This window comes from Piliocolobus tephrosceles, chromosome 10, assembly GCF_002776525.5.
Source record: "Piliocolobus tephrosceles isolate RC106 chromosome 10, ASM277652v3, whole genome shotgun sequence".
NCBI lineage: Eukaryota > Metazoa > Chordata > Mammalia > Primates > Cercopithecidae > Piliocolobus > Piliocolobus tephrosceles.
Genome location: NC_045443.1, coordinates 51,153,745 through 51,177,163, shown reverse-complemented (window position 1 = coordinate 51,177,163; position 23,419 = coordinate 51,153,745). Strand labels below are relative to the sequence as shown.

General features: G+C 53.6%; 3 protein-coding genes and 1 long non-coding RNA gene across 5 annotated transcripts; 2 read left to right on the top strand and 2 right to left on the bottom strand.

Annotated features, from left to right (window-relative positions):
* Positions 1 to 1,948, top strand: LOC111541919. The gene has a single exon (XM_023210921.1). The coding sequence runs from the start codon at positions 996 to 998 to the stop codon at positions 1,650 to 1,652; it is 657 nt and encodes a 218-aa protein (XP_023066689.1). The 5' UTR covers positions 1 to 995; the 3' UTR covers positions 1,653 to 1,948.
* Positions 1,949 to 5,601: 3,653 nt separating this feature from the next.
* Positions 5,602 to 10,723, bottom strand: HOXC10 (homeobox C10). The gene is made up of 2 exons (XM_023210922.1): positions 9,859 to 10,723; positions 5,602 to 6,708 (listed from the first exon to the last, which is right to left on the bottom strand). The coding sequence occupies exons 1-2, from the start codon at positions 10,607 to 10,609 to the stop codon at positions 6,431 to 6,433; spliced, it is 1,029 nt and encodes a 342-aa protein (XP_023066690.1). The 5' UTR covers positions 10,610 to 10,723; the 3' UTR covers positions 5,602 to 6,430.
* On the top strand, positions 10,350 to 11,919 carry LOC111541921. Its single transcript, XR_002731400.1, has 3 exons — positions 10,350 to 10,393; positions 10,786 to 10,905; positions 11,717 to 11,919. It is a non-coding gene; the product is annotated as an uncharacterized LOC111541921 (long non-coding RNA).
* A 6,290-nt stretch (positions 11,920 to 18,209) lies between these two features.
* On the bottom strand, positions 18,210 to 22,761 carry HOXC11 (homeobox C11). Of its 2 annotated transcripts, none has more exons than XM_023211281.2 (2): positions 21,966 to 22,761; positions 18,210 to 20,702 (listed from the first exon to the last, which is right to left on the bottom strand). In XM_023211281.2, the coding sequence occupies exons 1-2, from the start codon at positions 22,645 to 22,647 to the stop codon at positions 20,470 to 20,472; spliced, it is 915 nt and encodes a 304-aa protein (XP_023067049.1). In that variant the 5' UTR covers positions 22,648 to 22,761; the 3' UTR covers positions 18,210 to 20,469. The 2 variants fall into 2 exon arrangements, with proteins under 2 accessions (XP_023067049.1, XP_023067050.1); XM_023211282.1 differs by having other exon boundaries at positions 19,453 to 20,702; positions 21,962 to 22,755.
* Between the last annotated feature and the right edge of the window lie 658 nt (positions 22,762 to 23,419).

Below are 23,419 nucleotides of genomic sequence, written 5' to 3'. Positions count from 1 at the left end.
AAGCAGAAACTGAGTTCTCTTGGCCTGCCGCGAGGAGACCCGCGTCCTGCCCCCACCCCAGGTGGGTATCTGGGATCCCTACACGCCAGGAGTCAGGTCCCCAAGCCCAGCAGGAGTGAAATCCCCAGGGCCTGTGAACGTGGCCCTCTCAACGCCACGGCCTGCCGGGCCTGCATTCCCGCCGGCGCCCCCGCCCTACCGCTCCGCAGCAAACGGGGCTATTTCCGGCTCCCCCAACATGGTCTGGTTTTCCTGCCTGGGAGTGGCTGGAGGGGGAGCCGCCCCAGAGCTAGAGCCGCTCCCTGCCCTGCCCGGAGCCCCAATGGCCCTGAGCGCCTTGTTACCTGATCTTTTGTGTGATGTATGTGTCGCAAGGAAATTTGCAGTGACTTTGGAGCCCAGACTGAGGAAGCGGAGGTGGCGAAAGGAGAGACAATACGGGCCCGAAGTACAATTAAGGGGCCAGAGCCGCTCGTCTCTCCCCCGCCCTCCTTGCCCGACTGCGAGCTGTCTGGCCTCAAACCTCAGGGCGACACGCGAACCTGGAGCCGGAAACTCAGCCCGTGGCAGAGGGAGTCAGAGGACTCTGCATCCAGAAAACAGAAGCAAAGCGCCCTTCCAACTTGGGGGCGCCTTAACCAGCCCCGCTGAGTTGCAGAGAACCCAATGAATGAAAGTGCAAATTCCGCCGTTTTTCCCGATTTTTTTTCCAGCCTTGGGAAGGAGAGCTCAGGGTTTGGGGCGTCTCAGACAGAAAGGCAAACCGCATCTCCTGAGGCAGACAGACCCACAACATGAGTGTGAGCCTGAGATCACATACAGGTTCAACATTTTCCGAGGCCTCTTTGCCAGGCCCGGCGGGCGCCGATCTCCCTACCTTCTCTCCCTCCAGGGCCTCAGGCAGAGAGACCCAGAAGACTCGGTCCCTCTGGTTTGGTCCAATCCCGCTTCAGAAGCGCCTTCGTTACCTGCTCCTCCGCTCCCCACGGCCATAGATGCAGGACAGCCGCCTCCCGCCTGGGGAGGGAAGCCCCGGCCACCACTGCCGCCGCCGCCCGCCCTCCTTCCCTCCCTCCCTCCTTCTCGCCCTCCCTCTCTCTCCCTCCCTCGCGCGCTGCCGCTCGCGGGGCCCTCCCGCGGGCAACCTGCTCTGGACCAAATCCAGGTATCTCCGAAAGAGAGAAAAAAGAAAGGACCTCTTACGTGGAAAAGAAAAGAAAGAAAGACCGTCCATTGCATTTATTTTTCATGTTGTGACCATTGGTCGGCATCAGTTCAGACGTCCCGGACTCGGCCCGGCAGCTGCAGAGGTGTGCAAGGCCTGCTGCCTCGCCCACGCTGACCACCGCGCCCGGTGCGCCGCGTGCTCCACACTTTGGGCCGCCGCCCCCACGGCAGCCCAAACACCCAGCGGACCTCAAGGTCCTTTCTACAGACTCAACATCCGGTTGCCCGCCTCGCCGCCGGCCACAGCCCGGGAGCCCGCTCTGCTCTGTCTGCGGCCAAAGTCCATACACAATCCACCTTGTCGGTGCTCTCGCGCCCTGCCTAGACACCCCTCCTGGCCACGCAGCCGTCCGGGCCACACTCGGGCTGCGGCCCGGCCCAGGACTTCGAACCTCGCCCCCTGCGCGACCCACACAAAGCCCTGAGCCCTGGCGTTGCCACCCGCAGCCCCCAGTCCCCGCTGCCGCCGCCTTCTTCACCTGTTCTCGGGAAGGGCTGCATCTCCGAGCCGAAGCCAGGCCGTGGGCCGGGGCGAGGTCCCAGAGAGGCCACAGCGGATCTGTCAGGCTGAGCCGGAACCCCAGCAGCCGACGAGACATCTCAGAGACCAAGGCTCGCCTTGGCGAGCTCTTGCCTTTTCCTCCTCTCGCAAGTCTCAAACACTCACACACTGAGAGTTCAGCTCTATAAATCCTGCTCCTCTTTCCCATATCATAATTAAAAAAAACCGGTAGGGGAGGTTTTAACTTTTATTGCGATTTCTGGAGTTGGGCTGCGGAGCATATATTAAGTTTACGCTTATGCGCTCTCGGCAGGGAGGGTCCTTTAAGAAATAAAAATCCATCTTAATATCCGCAGACGAGAGAGGTAATTTTTTTCTCTTCTCTTCACGCTGTTCCTCCTGAAGACTCCCTTCCAGCGAAGCGAATAAATAATTACCATCGCCTTAGCCATGATCCACGGCCTCCGGCCGGGGATGGACTCTGACCATCAGACTGGCCCTCACCTTGGCCCTATGAGACCTCACTCCATTTCTCTGGATTTGGGGAGGGGACATCTCAACCCCTGGCTCTATGACCTCCCACACATAAGCTCAACAGCTCTGAAACGGAAATGGGGCCACAGAGACTCAAAGCACAGAAGTCGTTCATTGGTGAATTTCGGCCCATCAGGGACTCTATCTCTAAGCCAAATGCTCCTGAGCACCCAGTCCCTGCCTGGGATACCCTTTACCCCAACTGACTGTGTGCCTGGGGCAGCCTGAAGACTCAAAGGCTGCTAGGAGCTCCCAACCTAGGAGAATCCCTTGCCTGCCTCCCACCAGCTGGCCTGCCTCTCTGGAAACTTCCCCATTTCCCTGGGAGCCATAGAGAGGTTTGAATACTTCTCTCCAAGAGAAGAAATTTTTTCCCCCACAAAGGGATGGGGGATAGACAGACCAACAATTCAGCTAGAGAGACAAGAAACTCTATTCCCATTTTCTCCTCCAGCTTCCTTAGCAGTCAAATATGTTTGCATAAGAGAGAGGGGAAAATAAATGTGTGTGTGTATAAATACATGCAGGGTATTTAAGAGAGCCTAGGGGAGAGAGACACAGAGCCTACACTCATACAAGGTCACATATATCCCTCCCAGCAGATGACTGTGAGAATATAGAACTCTGTATACATTTTGTTACAGGGACATAATGTTGTTTCCCTGTTTAGAAATTTATAATGTTTTAATAATCATAATAATTTCACAGTAAGAGAACCAAGAACCTGACCTTCTTTTGGCTTCTATTCCCCAGTATCTCTGAGAACAGGGGTGTATCTCTTCAGTCTCCTTAACCCCTCCCCCATTTATCCCCCCCCACTCTGCCCGCAGGCAGGCAAAGAAACCTCTTTTGAGAACTTTCTCTGTAGCAACCAGGGGCAGAATCGAAGAACCAGAGGGGGGAAAGGACTAGAAGAATCTTTGCAAAGTTTCACAGGGCTCAGATTTTCCTCTACCCCATTCTCTTCCCCTCCTCCCCCTGGCATCAGCCAACAACCTTTCCACCAACATAGCAATGGTGGGCACGGGCAGCCTCTGTTCACCCATACGTTTCCACATAGTGCAAAGACAGCCTGACAGTCACAGTCCCAGAGACCGAGGCCTATGGGCCACAGACGACTAAACAGAGACCAGAGTCAGGTTTTTGCCCTGATGTTTCCCAGTTGCATGTGCGTGTGTGAAGGGTTCTACTTGGACTTGATGGTTTTTCTCTAACCTACCAACACCCCAAACATGTCCTTCCCCTGGATTTGGAGCTATAGAAGGGGAAGGGGAAATGGCTGGGCTGGCACTCAGAGTTCCCCAACTCTTGGAACCTCCAGGTACCCCACTTTTCTAAGGGGAATTTCGAGCCCCAGTCGACTGGAGGTGGTAGGTGGGAGAGGCTAACCATTCCGGAGACCCTATTCTCTTTCTGTGCTCCTCTCTCTGCTAATGATTCTGCTCCACCCTGCTGCCCAACTAAGCTGGCCCGCCAGGCCACCTCTTACTCAAACTCCTGAATTTCCTTGGAATTGGCTGGACCCTCTTTGTCTGTCTCCATCAGCTGGGCCCAGGAGACAATAGCTGCAGGAAAAACTCCTCTCCCTTAGTCACAGGGATTGGGACAGGTTGAGGAGAGGACGGCATAAAGCAGGGTTCTCCAGACTTGTTCTGCAACCCCACTCACAGCTTGCCCTCCTTGGTCTGCACCCACTTTGCCCTATCTGGGAGGGGGCATGGGGGCAGTCCCACTGGGGAAGGTAGGAGTGGGAGAGGTGGGTTGGGGCCCTCGACGAAAACCGACTGATGTAACTCAGGCAGTTTCTTGTTGCCGAGTTCAAAACTCAATCCCAACAACATGAAACTACCTAAGCCACAGATCAGCTGAGCGAGCAGGGCGGGAGATTCAGCTTTGCATCTATCCGGAGGAGAAGGGAAGGGGGTTGGGGAAGGAAGAAATTCAGCCCCGTCCCCCTTTCCGCCCCCACAACCTCCCTAAGGACTAGAGAGTAGACTTTGGGTTGCTGGGTGGGTAGGGGGTCTGACTGCCTTCATTAGTTTCTGGTCTAAGCAAATCGCTCAGGAAAAAGCTGGTGAAATGGGACCGCTGGCCGCCAAATCCCGGCCCCACCCCCAGCACCGCAGTGGAGCTATTCCCTTGCATGTGTCCCTGGCCCTGGGGGAAGCTGGATCTTCCTTCCACTCTGGAGCTGGGTCCCCTGTCTTGTCCATCTGGCTCTCCTGCTCTTTTCTCCTAGACTCCTTCTGATCCTCTCCCTCTCAGCTCAGTTTAGGCTTCTCAGCGAATGTGGGTGGCTGAATCATAGCCCTGTGCTCTGGAGCCACTTCCAATCAGGCCACTTGCCTGGCAAAACCCTATAGCCAGGGAGCACAGGGAACAAGAGGCTGGACGAGGCTCATACCCAAACCAGCGAAAAGCAGGAAAACCTAAGCTTCAAGCTTCAACCCGCTGTACTCCCCCTCCCCCACCAACAGACGACCAGACTGAGCAACACCTAGACCAGAGTGTCGACCTCGAGGAGACCCAAAGTGCCCGAAAACATAAAGAAGCCAAAAACCATCAGTTTATCCCTTTAACCGTGGAACTCCCACAGCAATGGGCCGGGGAGGGGAGGAGAGGGAGCTCCCAGTCGCTGCCCTCCGCTGCCAGCGGCCACAAGGAAAGCCTGGATTCTCGGCAAGCACAAATGCCCTAAACACCTTCCTCCAGGCTCTGTCCGCTGGACGCCGGGCACCTGGGGACACCACTCTTCCCCACTCCGCCGCCAAGAAAAGAACAAGAAACCGCTTCTCTTACCTTGTCGCTGCCTCCTCCTCCTGCTGCTCCTGGCGTTTCTGTTAGCTGCTGTTGAGGTTGGGGGGGCTGAGCTCCTCATGCCCCTCCAGCGGTTAAGTTTATTCCTTTCCATGGATGGGTGGGGGGCTCTTTGGGTGACCCCCAGCAGCAGTGGGGTGCGCCCAGCCCAGCACCCCAGGCAATCAGATCCGTCTGCTCCTCAAGATTGCAGTTTGCTCTCTGCCTCTTTCCCTCCTCCAGTCACCTTTAAATGCATCTTTTACTGCAGCACCACATTATATTTGCAGATCATAAAATCCACCTCTCGCGCGCACCAAGACCGTCCTGACATTACTGTTTTATGACCTTGACTTATTGTGGTCACCTGGATAATATTTAAATCAACGTTATGGTCTCTCACTTACATTAAACCCGCCAAGAGACGTTCTAGAAAGGCTCTAGGAGATGAGTCAAACACAAAACACACACATCCACACACTCAGCCTGTTCGGGGGAGGGGGTGTCGCTAAAAATCACTAAAAACAAAAAAAAAACATCCGTTTGAGGATTATGATTCTGGAAATTTATTAGGATTTTTTTCTCCATTAAGGAAGCTACATGCAAAAGATACAACATACAGAATATCTTTAAATAACACAACTCCCAGACAGGGACAGGGCAACATTGCGGGGGGGCATTCTGTTTTTGCTTTGCTATGTTCTATTTTTAATTTTTTTGTTCCTCTGGATGACATTTCTGAGATGTTAATAGATGGGGGATGTAGGGGTGCTGGGAGGGGTGAGAGAAAAGCAGAAAGCAGTACAAATACGAGACTTCAAGCAGATTCTTAGAGCGACTGGGAGGTAAAGACACGGAGAGGGTTTGGTGGAGGCTCTGGGTGCTACGACAAACACATGAACACTAGCCGAACTTTCCAAAACGTCTATTAGTCTAAGGACGAAATGCAGCAAGGAAGGAACGATTCTGCCTGTGCTCTGCGAGATTACAGACCCTCTCTGGTTAATTTTTTTCCTCTTTTTCCCCTACAAGCGGGTGGATTCGATCTTAACTTTGCATGGAGAACAGAATGCTGTGTGTGAGTGCGTGGGTGAGTGAGGGTTTGACACACACACCAGCCACACTCCCACCCCCATCTATGAGGGCACACACCACACCCCACAACCCGGCACCCCATTTCTCATGCTTTAAGTGGAAGCATCTTCGCAGCACGAACCATAGGTCCCTTGGAAAGAGAGTCTGAGGTCTTTGCCTTTTTTGCAGGCGCGTTGCATTTATACTCAGGGAGGGAAAAAAAATATATCACCAGGCACAAAGGGAGGAGGGGCGGGGAAAGGAAGGCGGGGGAAGGGAGGAGGAGAGGCCTCGCGCTCAGGTGAAATTAAAATTGGAGGTCAGTTCCCGGATCCGATTCTCTCGGTTCATTTTCTTGAGTTTCATTCTGCGATTTTGAAACCAGATTTTGACTTGTCTGTCTGTAAGGTTAATGGTCTTGCTAATCTCCAGGCGGCGCTCTCGCGTCAAATACATATTGAACAGAAATTCTTTCTCCAATTCCAGCGTCTGGTGTTTAGTATAGGGGCACCTCTTCTTCCTTCCGCTCTTTGCTGTCAGCCAATTTCCTGTGGTGTTTTCTGCCTTTATCTCCTCTGTTAAAAATAACATTATTTGCATAAGTATCCCTCGAAGTCGAAAACCCTCTCAGCGCTGCAGCCTTTGCCAGCCTGCTGTGGGGTGGCTGAGGGAGCATAGGGGAGCTGCTCTTGCCCTAGGGGCCTGGCCAGTGGGCTCCTCTTAGGCTCAGGGTTCTTACAATTTCTTTGGGGCTTAGACTTAGGGAGATAAAGGGAGGAAGTTCTTGCCTCCAAGCGTTTAATAAATTTAAATTACCCAAGTCCACCTTAATCTAAAAGATCCTGATTATCCTCGCTTTCCCCCAGCTGGCTGACCCTGGCAGATTCCCTACATCTTGCCAGGTCCCCCCTTCTCTGTGTTCCATTCCAGCTCTGGAAAAATCCAACCAGAAGGAAAAGCATTTTCCAGGCCCCAGACCAGAGCAGAGTCCACCCACAGCCCAGATAAATTCCCAGAGAGCTTTGACCTGTTTCAACTTGGTGGAGGGACTTTGCTCTAGGATCTGTGGCCAGAGGCCATTGCAGTGGCCCCTGCACTGGACCCCTAGCTCTTACCCCAACCTGAGCTGCCACAAAGTGACTCTGCTCCCTTAGGTCTCCCATTGCCATCTCTTCCTCTCTTAATCATTTCCCCCAGGTATGTGTAGCTGAGGCAGGGGAGCTTGTGAGAGCAGCAGAGGTCAGGGACAACAGAGCTGGGGTATCCTAAAGGGTCCTCAAACAACTTTCCTGGTCAAAGGACCTAAGCTCAAGGGAGAGACATATCCTGAGGAAATGCAGCCTCCTAGAAACCCCCTGCCCAGTCTGTGCATACATAGATGTGTATGACTGCAAGTACACATGTATACCTGCAGAGATACACACACCTATACACGTAAGTACACACACACAGATATGTACATGTGTCTATTTATGTAAGGAGATGCTATAGAATACTGTGCATTTCCCATGATCTTATTGACAGCCTCTCTCCCTGACACACATTTTTACTGAAATGGACCAGCCCTGCTTCTCAAAAAGCAGAAGGGAACCTGGCCATCTTTTTAAGGGCAAAACACAGAGTCCAAAGACCTGAGAGGATACCCAGCAAAGGACTCTGCTGATGGCTCTGAGCTCTCTCTCTTCCCTATTCCAAATCAGACTGCCAGATTCCTGGATCTTATCTTGATGGGGGTGGGGTGGGGCGGGGGCCTAAGAGGAACCAGAAAACACACAAAAAAGGCAAACTTGAGGCTGCAGTCTAAAAAATCTGAATGTTTCGAATTTTCTCTCCTGTCTCTGCACCTGCAGCTTCTTGCCAGATTGTTTACAGGCTCTCCACATGTAACTATGTCCTGTTTATTTTCTTACTGAGGTTATTAGGTTTGGTGGGGCAGGGGGACAAGATAAATTATAAATGGGGAAGTTTAGCCAAAAGCTCTCTTGCCTCTGGACTGGTGGAGACATCAAAATTGGAGGAGGGGAAAGAAGGACACAGACAGGGTACAGGGTAAGAGGGATTCCTTGGGGTGGGAGGGATTAGGTTGCTGTGGGGACAGCTAGAGGAAAAGGAGAGCCTATGGGAATGGGTGCAGGTCGAGTTAAGAGGTGAACTTGTTAACCTTGACTTTGCTTTTGGTGGGGCTAGAATGCAGCTTTTCCTGCCTCAAATCTGCTCCCTAACCAAGCTCAGGGTCAGTAGAGAGGGTATAAGAGTAAACCTTCACACTGCACACGTGCCACTGGAAAGGCTTCGAGGCTGTAGGCGCCTCACTCTCCCCCTCATGAACACACCAGTGCTCATCTTCCAGTCAGTGTCTATGGGGATGATTTGCCAAGGCCACCTTTGCAGACCCAAGAGGATGAGGCTGTGCCCTTGCCCGCCAAAAGAGTGCCCGTGCATGTGTGAGTGGTATGTGTGAGTGTGCAAGGAGCATGCGACATGGATGTGTGTGAGTGTGGCACAGGTCTCCCGTAGGCATGCGTGTGCGTCGCGTCCATATACAAAGCACCAGGAGATCCAGGCCGCCCCTAGCCTGCTCCACTCTCAATATTTCATCTGCCTCTATACCCAATGAGCCCCTTATATTCTGTCACCAGTAGCCGGTGTTGTGGGGAGCAGGTTTATTCTTCCCCGTTAGTTGGGCCTTTTTCTAAGGCTCTTTGCTACAACTTTTCAGGAGAAGTCGTTCCCCTCAGCTTCCCTCCCCTGCTCCCGTTTCCTCCACATTCTTTCCCCAAGTATCAGAGAAAGATCCCCAAGGCCTCCAGCTCCTACAGCAGAAATGAATCTTGAACCCTGAGCTTGAACTCTGGCTGGGCTTTCTCTCAACCCAAATTACAGTGAAATCCAACCAAAGCCACATTCTCTTTCAGGAGAAAACCTCTTGCCACGCACACAGAAATTTCCCAACCACTCATTTGTAAGCTGCTTTTGGAAACCAAGGAAAAAAGATAATTTAACTAGAAAAAATGGAAAAGAAAAATTAAAAGAGGAAACAGAAAACTTACAACATTCCAAATGCCCTGTTCCAACGCCATCCAAGCCAGGCATCTGGAGGAGGGAGGGCCGTGGCCGGCAGCCCTTCACCTCCACCTCTTCCGGCCCCAGCCTCGCTGCCCAAGGCCCCCGGCCGAGCCAAAAGCCGCAGGAGCCCAAGCCGCACGCACAGATCAGACCCACAAACAACAAATCGCGTTTCGCAGGAAACAATTTTCAACTGGGAAAACGCAGTAAAGAGAACCCCCCCATCTCCCCAGCTTCCCTAGTCCCTGGCCCAAGATCGCCATTTTAGGCTTTTTGCAAGCCCCTGACCTGAGCTGGGGGACATGAGCTCCCCAGGACACCAGCATTGAGAAAGCAAACCACAGCCAGCACGCGCCTGGGAGCAGCCACCCGTCCGGGGCAGCACACTGCGCCTGCAGGCTGCCAGCGGTGCGCACCGCCCCCGCCTTAGCACCCATGGCCGGGGCCGGGCAGACACCTCCACGTCGCCGCTTACCTTCCCCAGCTAAGTGACGCGCCACCAGCCTGGAGCTCAGCAGACACTAGCCACAAGCCAGGGTCGCATTCCCGAAATGGTCTGGGGCCTCCTGGGCCCAACCCTCTCCCCTGCCCGCCTCCCCCGGACGCGAAGACCAAGTGCCGGAACGTCCCAGTAGCGCCCGCGGCCCAGGCGGCCTTACCTTTCGCTTCGTTATCCGAGGTGTCTGGGCTGGAGTCGGCAGTTTTAGCCCTCTCCTTTTCGCTCTCCGAGGGGCTGCCTTTAGGGCCCGCCAGGCTCTGCTCGGTCTTGATCTCACTGGGGCTGGGGGTCTGGTTGTCGGACTTGGGGGTCTCAGGAAAACTCACTTTGCCGCCCAGCTGAGGCGATTCCAGATGTTCGGCGCGCGGGTTGAGACTGGCCCGCTGCTCGAAAGGGGCTTCGAAGTCGCTGGCCCCGGAACAGTGGGGCGTCTTGTCCAGCGCGGAGTAGCTCGGACTGGCGCGGTAGTAGCTGGGCACGGGTACTTCGTGCTCCCCAAGGCAGGACTCCGGCAGGGGGTGGGAGTAGAGAGCTGCCTCGGGGCCACTTTTCGCCCGCTTTTCTGCGCTGTACATGCAGCAGACATTCTCCTCCTTGACACTAGGTGGGTAGGAGCAGGAGGACAGCGGCCTGCCAACAGGTTGTTCTAGGCGATAGGCGGCTTTGGGGTCGCCCCAGGAGTCCAGCTGCGAGAGGTAGGACGGATAGGTGTTGAGGGCGAGGCTGGGGCTGCCGCCCTCGTCCCTCTTGGAGAGCGAGGGCGCGAGCCCGCAGCCCCTCATCACCCCGCAGTTGAAGTCACTCCCAGACTGCATATACATGCCTGCGCTCCGGCTATAGCGCTCTCCTCCGCCGGGCGCAGCCAAGGGCTCCGCGTACGAGTTCGGAGTTACATTGCGAGGGCATGTCATTTTCAGAGAGAGGGGTTTTTAAGGAGCAATACTACAGCGGAGGAGCTGACATCTTTTTTTTCCCCCATCCGGGAGGGGGGGCGCGGTTGGAGGGGAGGGAGGAAAAAGAAGGGGAGGGGGGGAAATATCAGCTCCATAATTATCCGCGCATTCGGTTCTCACCATGTGACGGCTAGACCAATGGGATTTGAAAATGGCCTTGATGATTCAGACGGCCGTGACGTCAGCGGGGTCAAGTTGTCGGCAGGCGGAGCGCGCAGAGTGGAGTAACAGCGCCACCTAGCAGCTGCCTCGGGGTAGGGGCACCGGAGCCCTTCCCGGCGAACAAAGGAAGCGCCCCCCGGGCTGCAGGGGCGGTAGGGGGGTGGAGGGGGATGGGGGTGAGGGTTCTGGAAAGAGTGGGGTTTGTTTATCCAGTAACCAGCCTGTAACTCCTGGGGAGAAGGGGGCGGAGAGGGGGAAAATGCAGGAGAGAGGGTGAGAGCGAGGCTACCCGGGGCTCAAAATAGTCAAATTCAAATTAAAAGGTCGAGACACGAATCAGGTACTTCTCCCCACTCTGCATCTCCCCTTTTCATCTCCCCGGCCCCGGCTCCTGCTTCTTCCCTTGGAGATGGGAGTGGGGTGAGGTTTTTTTTGGCGGGGGTGGGGGGATCTGGTGAGCAGAGAAAGGGGAAAAAAAGTTAAGGAATCCCAAACAGGACTAAAGTTTCTGCTCTCCCGCCTCCTCTTTTCTCCGGACTTGGCCCTTGGGGCTGGAAGCTTGGGGGCCGCGGCGCTGGAGGTTGGTGGAGTTGCAAGTTTCCTGTGGGGTTTGACGGGGAATCTCCAGCCTCTAGGGTGGGCCAGGGAGGGGGTCACGGTCACTTCATGGCTGCTCGGAAAAGGAGGTTCCGAATGGACGCGGCGTAGGAGAAAGAGGAAGCCAGAGACCAGAGGCACCCGATCCCCGACCCGAGAGCTGCGGCCTGGGCCTGGCAGGGTGGGCGGCTCCTGGGTCACCATCTCAGGGGCCCACAAGGCTTTGGCCTTGGAGCCGGTTCTGCTACTTTATTTCAGGCCCTGGCGGCCCTCGCTTTCCGCTTGACCTTGCCCCCACTAAAACAGGGAATATTCCGGGAAAGAAAGAGGGAACCTGCGGAGCCTCAGTCAGTTTGGAGGAGTCACGTATGACACGGGAACCAGCACACAAGACACAACAAAACCCGACCCAGAGAGGCATCCTTTGCAGAGCGCATGGTCTGGGAGCATGTTTGAAAGAAGACAGACCAGTCTATTTTTGTGGTTGCTTTTAAATAAAAGGAAGAAATAAGGGGAACCGTATTTTTCAAATAGTTATTTCCGTTTCTCCATCGCCTTCTTTCAAAGCGAACTAAACTCTTCACCCCCTCCTCAGGAAACGGAATCTGGAGAACAACTTGTCTTTCTGGTCGCCCCACATTTTTCCCTGGACAGAGCCTGGGGTTTAGACTTTCCGAAGGGCTGGAGGTTGGCGGGGAAAGGACTGGAGTCCAGCGCCCTGGCGTGGAGGAGTGAGGAGGCTAGACCGCTTCCAGGGAGGCCCAAGCCCGCTGCGGCTAGAAGACCACAGAAAGAAGTCCGCCGAATTTCCTCATCCAGGGGTGGAAAGAGAAGACACAGGGGTTCCTGAACCTCCGGAAAACTGGAAGGAAATGTGTAGTGTATGATTTGCTTGCATGACCGGCCAGGGGAGATTTGAAATGGTTTTGTGTTTTCATTTGTAGAGTCACCGTGGCCTCAGCATGGGGGTTATCCAGGGCAAGGTTAGGCTGTTTAGGCCCCAGACTTGGGGCAGTCCCGGCAGCAGTCAATCCAGGGAGCCATTTGTCCCACCGCCCATCCCGCGGGAAACGGGCGAGACTTTATGGCCACTCTGTTTGTATTATCTGCATTAGTCTTTCCCCACCAGTTTGATCGAAACCGTTCCCTTTTACGAGGACCCAACGAAAATTTCCCGTCATATTTATCAGTCAGGGATAAAAATTTAGTATGGGAACTGATATTTTCTCATTTATGGGACGATGAAATTAAATACCAAAGCAATTGAGAATTATATGACTTTGGGGGTTCCCTCCCCCCTCTTTCACGTCTCCTTTATTTTCCTGCCTGGTGTGCTTTTCCCAGGAATTTAGCGTTCCAGTTCCCTACCCTTACCCCCCATTTTGGAGTCCGGTGCATCCTTTTCCCCACGGCCAAGTGCCCCTTGGCCACCTCAGCCTTTTCTGTTTTTTCCTCTAGGTGATAGTAGCTGGGGGCCAGGACAGCGCTACCCGAGCCTCTGCCCAGGCCAGGCCAGGCTGGGATCGGAGAAAGTTTTCCAGGGAAGAACCGCAAAGGGTTTGAGCCCAGCTTGGGAGGGGGTGAAGCAGTGGGCAGCAAAGGGTGAAGGAGATAAACTTCAGACAAGCCACAAGGCCTAGCCTAGGGAACCAGCAGACAGGGAGCAGAGCCATTGGCCTCAGGGGAGCCACCACCCAACCTCTTTCCAAGCCCACCTCTCACCTTAGCCAAGGGAGAGGACAGAGTCGCTGCCATCATTAATGAAAATAATACTCCGGGGAGGAGCCTCCCGCCTCGACTCCCGCCTCCTCACAAGAACGAATAGTGTTTAAAGTTGAAATAATTAGAAGTATGATAAACACGGCCCATTAATGAAAAAAGAAATCAAATTCATCAGCCTAAGTGGGACCCCCGGTGGGACAAATGTTTGCCTCTAATTACACAAGATAAACGAAAACCCGGAGCTGTTAAACTAGAGCCCGCTCGGACGACACAGACCTGAATAACTTGTTGGGTTTTCACAGACTTTGGGATTCTGCTTCAGTGGAGGTAAAAGGAAGGAAAAAGTGAGTGTTTGAGCCTGGCGAAGGGAGCATTTGTGGGGACCTGGGTCCCAGCCCTGCCCCCTTGGGCTCGGTCTTTCCTGAGGCCACGAGCAAAGGCTGTTTCCGTCCTATTGTCCGGGCCTGGCGTTCAAAGGCATGCGGGCCGCCACAGCCACCCCGCCTGCCGCCACTGCCAGGCACCTACCGCCCTTCCCCACAGGACCAAGACCCTTCAGCCTGTGCCCTTGGCAACTGGATTAGGATCCAGGGAAGGCCTGTGTTGCTAGAATCATCCACATATGGACTCTTATTAATCAATTTCCCCAACTTTCCGAGGGTGCCGAGAGACCTATGGCTATGCCTAAGTCTGGGGCTCCCCCTTCTTACCTCAACTTGGGAACATGAAAATCCAGGGGCTGCAGGCCACAGTGGGGCCAGGCTGTGCATACGACCTGACAAATCCCACTCAGGGCCAGTGCCCTGACCGGTTTCTCCTTTCCCGGGTACCCAGATCCTGGAAAGGCAGCAAGGACGGGGCTGGGCCTCCTTCTGCCTGTGGGACTGTGCGCAGTGCAGAGGAGGAGGGTTCAGGAGCTCTATGAATTCTCTGGGAGGATCCAGCGGGTTCCACAGGGCAGCCCAAGGGCTGGGGCGCTAGGGGTCCCCACGTGAAAGCAGAAGAAGGAAAATATGCTCAATGAACAAAAAAGGACCTTGGTTGCTTTCCTGGCTGTAACCCTCAACACACCCCAGAAGCACCCTGGTTTCTCCAGCAAAAATTATCGGAGTTTCCCCAAGAGGTTAAGAAAGTCAACTGGGAAATTCTGAAGATGAAGTGAAAAAGGAAAAATGTCTTTCCCTTTTGGGTTAAATAATAAAATAAAAATAAAGTGTGTGTATTGAAATCTTTCTAAGCAAAGAGAAAACAGAATCACACCAGAGATTGCAGGTTTTTTCCTTTTGCTTTGGAGGCCGAGATAAATCCTTCTCTTCCCAAAACTTGAAGAAAAGATTCGCTTTTCTTCTTCACTAGCACCAGGCTCTGCCCCAGCTGAATTGGGAGCAGGGAAATTCCAGGCAAAATTCGGAATGCCCAGAGACCCAGAAAAGAAAAATATTTTCAAACAGGTACCAGAGGAAGGTAGGAGGCTGAGGACGCTTAGCGGGGCCTCTGGTCTACTCTGAACCTCACAGCCCCCGGGGTAGCTCGGCCAGCAGAATCTGTCACATCTTGACATTGTACACACTTGCACACAGATGCTACGGAGTTCAGCATCTATACACATGTCTAACTTACACTTAAATATGTGTACACAGCCACAAATATTCACTTTTACCCAAAGTGCTGTCTGAGATCTCCGAATCCCGAATTCTGATAACCCGTGCCAGTCTGACTGCTTCCTGGGCCTGCCGAAGCTGGCCAGTTATTTAATTTTGTCCCCTGAATTGAAACCAGACCGAAGACACCTCGGAGAGAAGCTTTGTGGGGAGGAGACGGGTGGGAGGATGTCTTAGGGGCAGGCCCTGCTCCCCACTTTAGTGGTTTGCTTCTAAGTTGCCCCCAGTAAGTCAGGTTTCCAGCTAGAGTCGGGGCTGTGGTTAGGCTGGCTTGTTCCGGAGAAAAATACCGATCCTTTCTTACCAGTTAAATTCCTTTTCAAAGATCTCTGTTTGCTTCCTTTCTTTTCTTTTCTATTTTTCTTTTTTTCTTCTCTTCTTTCTTTCCTTCTTGTTTCATCCTTCTGTTTTCTCTTTATTTGCTTCTTTCTGGTTTTCTTTTTCTTCCTTTCTGCCTGTAATATATTCTTTCCTTCTTTTTCCAATCCTTTCTCTTTCTTAATTGTCTTCCTTATATCTCTAATTTCCTAATTTCCTTCTTTCTTTATTATACAATTCATTCTTTGCTCTTTTCTCTCTCCAATTATTTCCTTCCCCCTGACTTTCTTTCCTAGCCTTTCTTATTTTTCTCTGGTGTGCTGGGCTTGGTGATGGGGACAGCACCAGGCTCAGTCGCATACCTCCCTAGCCCAGCTGCTAAGGCTTGGAGTTGACCTTCTCCCGCCCACGGCCTTAGCTCAGCTCCTCCTCACAAGGCGAAGTGTAGGGCTGCCAGCTGCCAGCAGCCAGGCCACAGCAGTCGCCATTAGAGGGAGGAAAAATCGGATTCTGGGGCACATCCACACTAATGCTGATGGCTTCTTGAAGTGCCAGGATTCAGGGGTCATGTATTTTCACTTCCATCACCCCAAAGGAGGCTTGTCTATCAGGCCTGCCTTTGGGGAAGTTGTCCCATCTTTGTCCTGACCTCCAAAGCTGAAACATTAAAATGACCCAAAGTTGAGCCCAGTTGGTGCTCCCAAGGCTGGAGTCAGGGGAAATGAGCGAATGGGATTCTGTCAGTCCCAGGTTGAGGGGCAGGTCCAGGGGTCATCCGTGGGCAAGGCCATCTCCCACATGGCCGCCTTTGTTCTCTGCTCCTGGACTGCAGCCCTGCGGGCCCTCTGTCTCCTTTGGTCCTGCAACCACTGCAACCTCTGGGCAGGAGTTTCTTGGTGTTTTGGATTCTTTCTTCAAACCCACTGTTGACTTCACAGGCGGCAGGCCGGGATGCAGGGCTGTGTGTGCAGAGACCCTCCCAAATCAGCATCTGAGTCAAGGTTATGGGTCTTTGCTTTGTGCAGTGGATTGGAGGGGGGCTGTGCAGAGAGGTGTGTGTCTGTGTGTGTGTGTGTGTGTGTGTGTGTGTGTGTGGAGAGAGAGAGAGAGAGAGTAGCGCCCACATGAGAACAAGAGGGTGTGATGGGGGAAGGTCTTGTCATGCTGATATTGTCCAAACCTTTAGAGTTTGTAAGTGTACAAGAACAGAGTGGACAGGACTCTGTCCAAAGATGCTCCAAAGCTGAGTCCAAGATGGGCCTCAGGAAGGACTGACTCAGACCTTCAAGCCTTTTTGCCTTAGAGAAAGGCAGCTCCATACACTCCCTTCCCTGCACTGCCACCCTGCAGAGCCCCTCTCACCTCTGCCTCTCAAAGACCTGTGATTTCATCCTATGGCAAGACGAAAACTTACTTTTTTTTTTTTTTTTTTAAGGGATGGGGAATCTTGTAAAATTTTTATGCCAAACAAAGTTATAAAAACTTCCCGGGCGTTGCCTTTTCCAAAGGTTTATATGAATAATAAAGAGTGCAGTCGCGTGCACTGGTTCTGGCGGGCTCTGAGTAGGGAGGGGTTAGCAAACAGCATTATCCAACCCTAGGGCACCAGAAAACCCCAGTGGCTCCCCCCTTCAGGGAATACTGGCCCAGAAACAATTGCCCTACGGATTCCTGAGAGAGGCGGGGAAAGCGAAGGGGTGGTGCCCTTGACTCCCTTGAAGTTCAAAGTTCTTCTTTGCCCTTAAGAGAAGAGCCCCCTCTGCTCTCAGCCCACTGGAGAAATTAGCCCAAGGTAGCTTCTCTCATTCTGGTTGATAACTGGCTCTAGGTATCCCCAACTTTGTTCACCTTTCAGACACCTGGTTTGCACCTTTTCCTCCCCCAAAACAGGGCTCCCCAATCTTTCCATCTGGGACATCTAGAGCCAGGGGGCTTTCTCTCAGAGGTGCTTGGCAGGGGTTTTGAGTCTTCTTACAAGGGGCCCTGGCATCGCCAAACCTCAGCCACCTAAGAGTCTAAGTGACAAAGAAACCCCAAACTCAAGGCTACTCCCAAACCCATTTCTCCTTTCGAGTGCCCTTGATTCCTCCTGCACCCCCAAAGCCCATAGTTGGAGGGGGAGGGGCCCAGAATGCTCACTCAGCCCATACCACTTAATACCCTTGTAAACTCCCACGTGCGCTATAAACTTGGATTTTTACAACCAGCATTCCTCCTTAGCTCCGGGAAACTTTGAACTCGGCCTCAGGTTTATTTACTGTGGGGGGGCGGTGGGGAGGAAAGGGGCTGGGGAGCTGGGAGCTGAGAAAGGCTGGAGAAAAGAGGAAAAATGTGGGGCAAGGGGCTGAAGAGGTGAGGGTCTGGGGTGTGTTGGGAGAACCAAGACCCTCCACTACAGGTTTGTTTACTATTTAGGGCGGAAGCGGTTTCTAATACAGGCCAGACTGAGTCGTTAAGGTCGAAATGAAACTGGGTTTAGAGACATTGGCGGGGGGGGGGGGTGCTTTATGGCAGCGTCTAGACGAGGATCTTTTGTTCCTGGGCAGTGCTGCGGCTGGAGAGGATTACCCCAAGAGGTTGAGCCCAGAGTGCCCCTGACCTGCAAGGGGGGTTGGACACCTTGGGAGACCGAAGGTGGGTTTGTTTGCGGCCAAAAAACCTTTTTTCCTCCTTTTTAGAGGGTCACCAAGGACTGGCAGATTCCTGGCTTGGGTCACAGAAGCCTTTGTTTTTCTTTCATGATGACCTTCTCTCATCCAGCAGAACTCTCTTTTGGAGCGGAGGGCATTTCTGGGCTGCACATTGCAGAGAAAGTGGTACCTGTGGGTTTTAAATATTTTTCTCCAAAATCAGGCATTTGGAGGCTAATATTTTGCTTTATAAATAGGTTCATCTTATAGAGTTTCCTCTATCCTAATTTTACAGGAAACATGATCAGCAGGGTAATATTTCCTAATGTGGCTAGTGGATAAACATCATACCTGGAGAAGTGTCACACACACACACACACACACAAATGTACAGAGGCCCCTCAGTTGCATTCCTGCCCACACTCAACAAACACTGCCAGTGGTTACACACCACAGAGACACAAATTCTAGATGTGCATGTGGTCAGGTTTACTCCATACAACAGACAAAAGCATACAAATAATATTCCTTCTTATGTGCACCCGTAGGCACACCGAGTTAAATAAAACGTTTGTGCATGGGCACATGAGGGAATTGTGGGCTGCATATACACCCTAGTTTGCAAATCCTGTCTCACAACCCGACCCACATTTACAAATTAGAAATTTAGATACCAAAACTGCAGGGATTCTTACCATCAAAAATGACAAAACCTAGATTTGATAGTTATGATGCTTTTTCCTTTCATCCAACAGAATTGTATTGACAAAAACATTTTCTTTGAATTATACAAAGACAGAAAAGAGAGGGGAAAGATGAGATAAGTGGTCCCGAACCTCTGCTCCCAAATAACGAATCTGAAACAGAGACCAACGAAGTGCCCTCACTGAAAGCACTGCAAGGGCCATGATTATCTTTATACAGAAGAAACCTGCAGCAAATATAGATGGGTATGGTGACTGTCCCCACAGGTCATCTCCATCCCCAGTGCCAACCCCTACAAAACAAATCTCTGGGGCTTTCTACTGTGGGACACCCAATGTATAAACATCAGGGTGGCCCCAGTACAGGCGTCTTGTTGTGTCTGGAAGAGCCTGACCATTTGTGCCAGAGGGAAAGCAGCCAGGCCCCACCTTCCCACCCCCAGGAGCTGTGGAGAGGAGAGGGAGGGGACTGGTTTCTCCTTCTGTCCCCTCCTTTCTTAAAAACAGTGTAAAAATTCCAATACAGACTTCTCATAGAGAGAGAGAGAGAGAAAAAAAAAAAAAAAGCACTACCCTTCACACTACACATTTAACTGCGACAGACGGAGACATCTGGCAGAAGGGCGGTGGAGCCAAAAAAATTCCTATAAATTTAAATTCGATGATGGTTACAATTAACTCCACAACAAACGTGTACTTAAACAGAAAGTGTTGCTGGGCATTTGGACACAGCTCGAGCTGCACATGAGAAAGGAGAGCTTCAGAGTAGCTATGGAATGTCCTCAGCTTGAGAATGTGAGGAAACTACGGCCATACTCTTGACCCTGCCAGCGGAGAGTAGCTCCAGGCCGGCCAGCACCGGCCTATCTCACCTCTGCTTGCCTGTCCTCACCCGCTGGGCTCTGCCCTCCTGCCTCCTCCTCCGCCGCCGCCGCCATGGGAGCATGGAGGATTTTAAGAGGAGAGGGGTTAATAAAAGGGTCAAATAAAATCATAATATTGAACAGAATGAAATTAATCTTTATTTGCCACCAAAAAAATTTTCACAGCAATCCCTCTGGGAAGGGGGCAGGGTGGGGAGTGCACATGTACACACGCACTCAGGCATAGGAGGAGAGATGGGTGATTTGAATCTCATTGGGGGCGTCCCCCTTTCCCCTCCAGGTGGAAAGAAATTTATTTACAAAAATCCAGGCCCCAGCAAGCGGGAGGCGCCCAATCCCATCTCCCTACTGCCTCCACCACCCCAATGTTCTTTTTTCTTAAAAAAAAAAAAAAAAGAAAAAAAAAAAGAGGTAAAGACTGCATAGACTATAGATAAATCCATGAAGTGGGGGCACTGCTTGGAAAAAGGTTTAGAAACCTCAATGCACCGGTTAAGAAATTTCAAAGGAAGGTTCTACACATTCACGGGGAGAACAACAAGGCTCGGGCGGGGCCTTGGCGAAGACGGAGGTAGGACACGGACTTTGCACACCTAACACCAGGTCGAAGGTACAGAAATTTCACAGCAAGGCAGGATCACATTTAGCTGCCCCCTAAAGTAGTGGGGCTAGGTGGGGCGGGGTAGAGGGGGAGCCCTAGAAGTTTCCGCTGGCAGACATGCTGTCTTAGCGGATCTTTTCACTTGGGCAAGGGAAGGCTTTTAGTTCGTGGATTGTTCGGCTCAGGCGCTCACTACTGTCGCCCCTCCCCCACCCAATCCGAGCAGCAGCAAGACATTGTCGCCGAGGTGTGTTTTCTTTTAAATAAAAGTCTTGGCCTCGGCGCCAACGGTGTTCACTCGCCGTGCATCAGACACTTCCCTTCACCCCCTTTTCAGGCCCGGTCCCCGTCCCACAGCGAGAGTCAGACCGAGGGTCCAGGAGGTTCCGGAATGGAGTGCCGGCCACAGCGGCGGGGGCCACCCCTGGCCACAGTCCAGTTTTCCACCCGCGGAAAGAAGACGAGTTAGAAAATAAAAAATAAAAATAAAATAAAATAAATTTCCCCTCCCCCCGCCCCCAAAAGGGCCCGTCTGCAGGTTACAGCAGCGGATTTCCCGAGAAATACTGCAGCCGGTCTCTGCTCAGTTTTTTTTCTTTCATCCTTCTGTTCTGAAACCAAATTTTCACTTGTCGGTCTGTCAGGTTCAGCATCCGGGACAGCTGCAGCCGCTTCTCTTTGTTGATATATACGTTGAAGAAAAACTCTCGCTCCAGTTCACGGATCTGGAATTTCGAATAAGGGCAGCGCTTCTTGCGGGTGCGGGGGGCGTCTGGAGGGAGGGGAGGGGGCAAGTGCGAGGAGAGGGGGGAGAGAGACACGTGAGACCTGGGCGACCCCAGCCCGCTGAGCGCTCAGCGGCCCTTCTCCTAGCCCACCGCTGGCAGCCCTCCCGCCAGGCGGCTGGCTGTCTTGCAGCTGCAGCGCCGGGGCAAGCCTCGACCCCCTGCCAGGTCTAGCGGGTCCCGACCCCCGGCCACTGCGCGACCTCGTCCCCAGTCCTCAGGCGAGAGCCGCGGCTGGCTGACAGGGTTTGGGACAGAAGGAAAGCCCTCCGGGGACACGTGCTTGCCCTCGGGCCCCCTGTCTGCTCCCCCTCGGCCTTCGGGCCCTTCCTGCGCCGCCCTCCCAGTGGTTCGGAAAGCCCAGCCTCCCCCCTCCTAGAAATCTGGGGGGAAAGCTGAGAACAGGCGCGAAGCAGTGAGATCTGGCGAGAGCAGCGGGGAGGCGGGGAGGAAGCCGGCCAGCAGGCACCAGGACACCAGAGAGCCGCTTCCGGGGCCCTGGCGCCCCGGGACGCCCGCGGGGCCGCGCCTTCCACACCGCAGTTCTAGGCCAGCACCGAGGCCGTGTACCCAGGAGAAACGCCCAGACCCCCGCCTGGAGCTCAGTGGAGTCCTGCGGCGCCTCGCCCCATTCCCCTGTCGCCGCTGACCCCAGAGTTGCTTGGGTTTCTGCTGGAGGACCCGCGAACACATAGTTTGAACATTTTCAAAACTAGTTTTAAAAAGGATCATAGCGGCCCTGGCTTGCCTCTCCGGTCTCAGGTTCTGCTCCATTGCTCCTCTCCCCCACCTCTCCCCCTCTCTGGATCTCTCCCTGTCTTTCCCTCGCCCTCCCCTTTCTCCCCCTCCACCCCTCCCCTCCTTCCCACTCCTCGGCAGCCCGGCTCCCCATCCTTCCTTAAATGCTCCTCTAAGTTCACGATCAAAGTTAATATCGCCCGCAATGGTGGCGCTCTTAAAAATTTCACAGACCGAGGGAGATAACGGGGGAGGGGGGTTCACCCGGCTTTTCCAAAGAGCCCTTTTCCCTCCCTCCCCACCCCTTCTCCATCGTAAAAAGTCGAGTCGTTGGGAGAGAGGGCTTTGTAGGTTATAATAAAATCCTTTGAATGCTTATAAAACTCCACATAAAACCGGACTGACCCAAAACACGAGGCCGTCCCCGCTCCCCTTGCCTCCCCCCTTCTCCCGCCCTCCCTCTCTCACTCCCTCCCTCGCTGCCCGCCCGTTCCCCGGCCGCTGCTACCTACTGGGGGCGGCTCCTTTGGCCGGCTCCTTGGCCGCGGAGTGGGCTGAACCGGACGAGCTGGGATTTGTGTTCTCCTCCTCAGCCTCCGCCTCGGCACCCGCCTCAGCCCGGGACCCCAGTCCCGAGGCCGGGGGCGCCTCGGGCTCCCCCTTGGCCTCGCCCTTGCCGGAGCAGGGGGGCTCGGCGGGAGCGTCGCCGCCACCGCAGTAGGCGTTGTCGAAGAAACGGTCGAAGGCTTGAGGCAGGACGCTGTTCTTGTTGACTGAGGAGTAGAAGCCGGCGGGGGCTGCGTGCGGGGCGCTGGGGTGGTGGTGGCCGCCGTAGGAGCCTTCGTTTTTCATGAGGATCTCGGTGACGGTGGAAGGAGGCAGGCACTCCCGGTGCATAAGCTCGTCGGCCGCCGCATAGCAGGAGGAGTAGCTGTTCCGATGGTGCCACTTGCCCGTTGGCTCCAGGCCGTAGGAGACCTCCCGGACCGGGGGCACTTGGGCCGAGTAGGGATAGGAGATCTGACGAGAGGGGGCCTGGGGCAGGAAGGAGGAGACCGTGGAGAACTCGGGCATGTAGTAAGTGCAACTGGGCAGATAGAGGTTGGAGGCGCAGCTCCCTCGCTCGCCGAAATCTGCGCCTCTCTCCTTGCGCGACGGCGAGCAGAAGTTGCCCAGGTTGACTGAGTTAAACATCGTTCTCCTCTCCTGCCGGCTCCGGATGGAGGTTTTGGACCCGGTCTAGCGAGGGGGGAAAATTTGGGAAGGCGAGATGACGCGTTATCCGTCTTAGTCTCTCTCCCTGAGCACGTGATCCAAAGTAGATATTGTCATATATCAGTTCGGAGCACTTCGCAGACGTAGGAGGGGTTCTCTCTTAGGTAAGATCGGGGACGTTCAGGCGATTGGTTTGCAAACACCGCAGAAACATTATGAAAATCAATTGCAGATTTGTATTCGTTTTTCTCTCGTCACTCCCCTTCTCTCCATATCACAGCACGAGCAAAGGAGGAGAGAGAGGGTTGGGGTGGGGTGGGCGGTGGGACGGGCGAGGGTGGTGGCTGGGAGGGGGTAATTGTATTTTTTTCTAGCTGCTGCTCTTTTTCTCCCCCAGGATTGGGGGAAGGAGGAGGTCTCTCACCTATGGGGGTCTTGCCTCCTCTCTGTGATCAGCACCAGAAGGGTGGGAGTGAGGACTTCTTTCCCCACTGCCTGATTTCCCCAGAGAAGTGAATCCTTTCCCTTAAATCTCAGGGACTCTTACCCTTCCAACCCGCAGAGTCACCGCCTGCTCACAAGAGTTTGAAGAAGTCCACTCTTTTTCTGGCCAGAGCTGGGTGTCAAGACTACCTTTCTGGAGTCCTTAGAGAGACTCCCGGAAGAGTATCTGAAGTTTCCCAAAGGTGAGGCAGCCCAGCTGCAAGCCAGTGTCCCAACTTTGTCTGGCTTGCTGTGCTGCCGCTGGCTA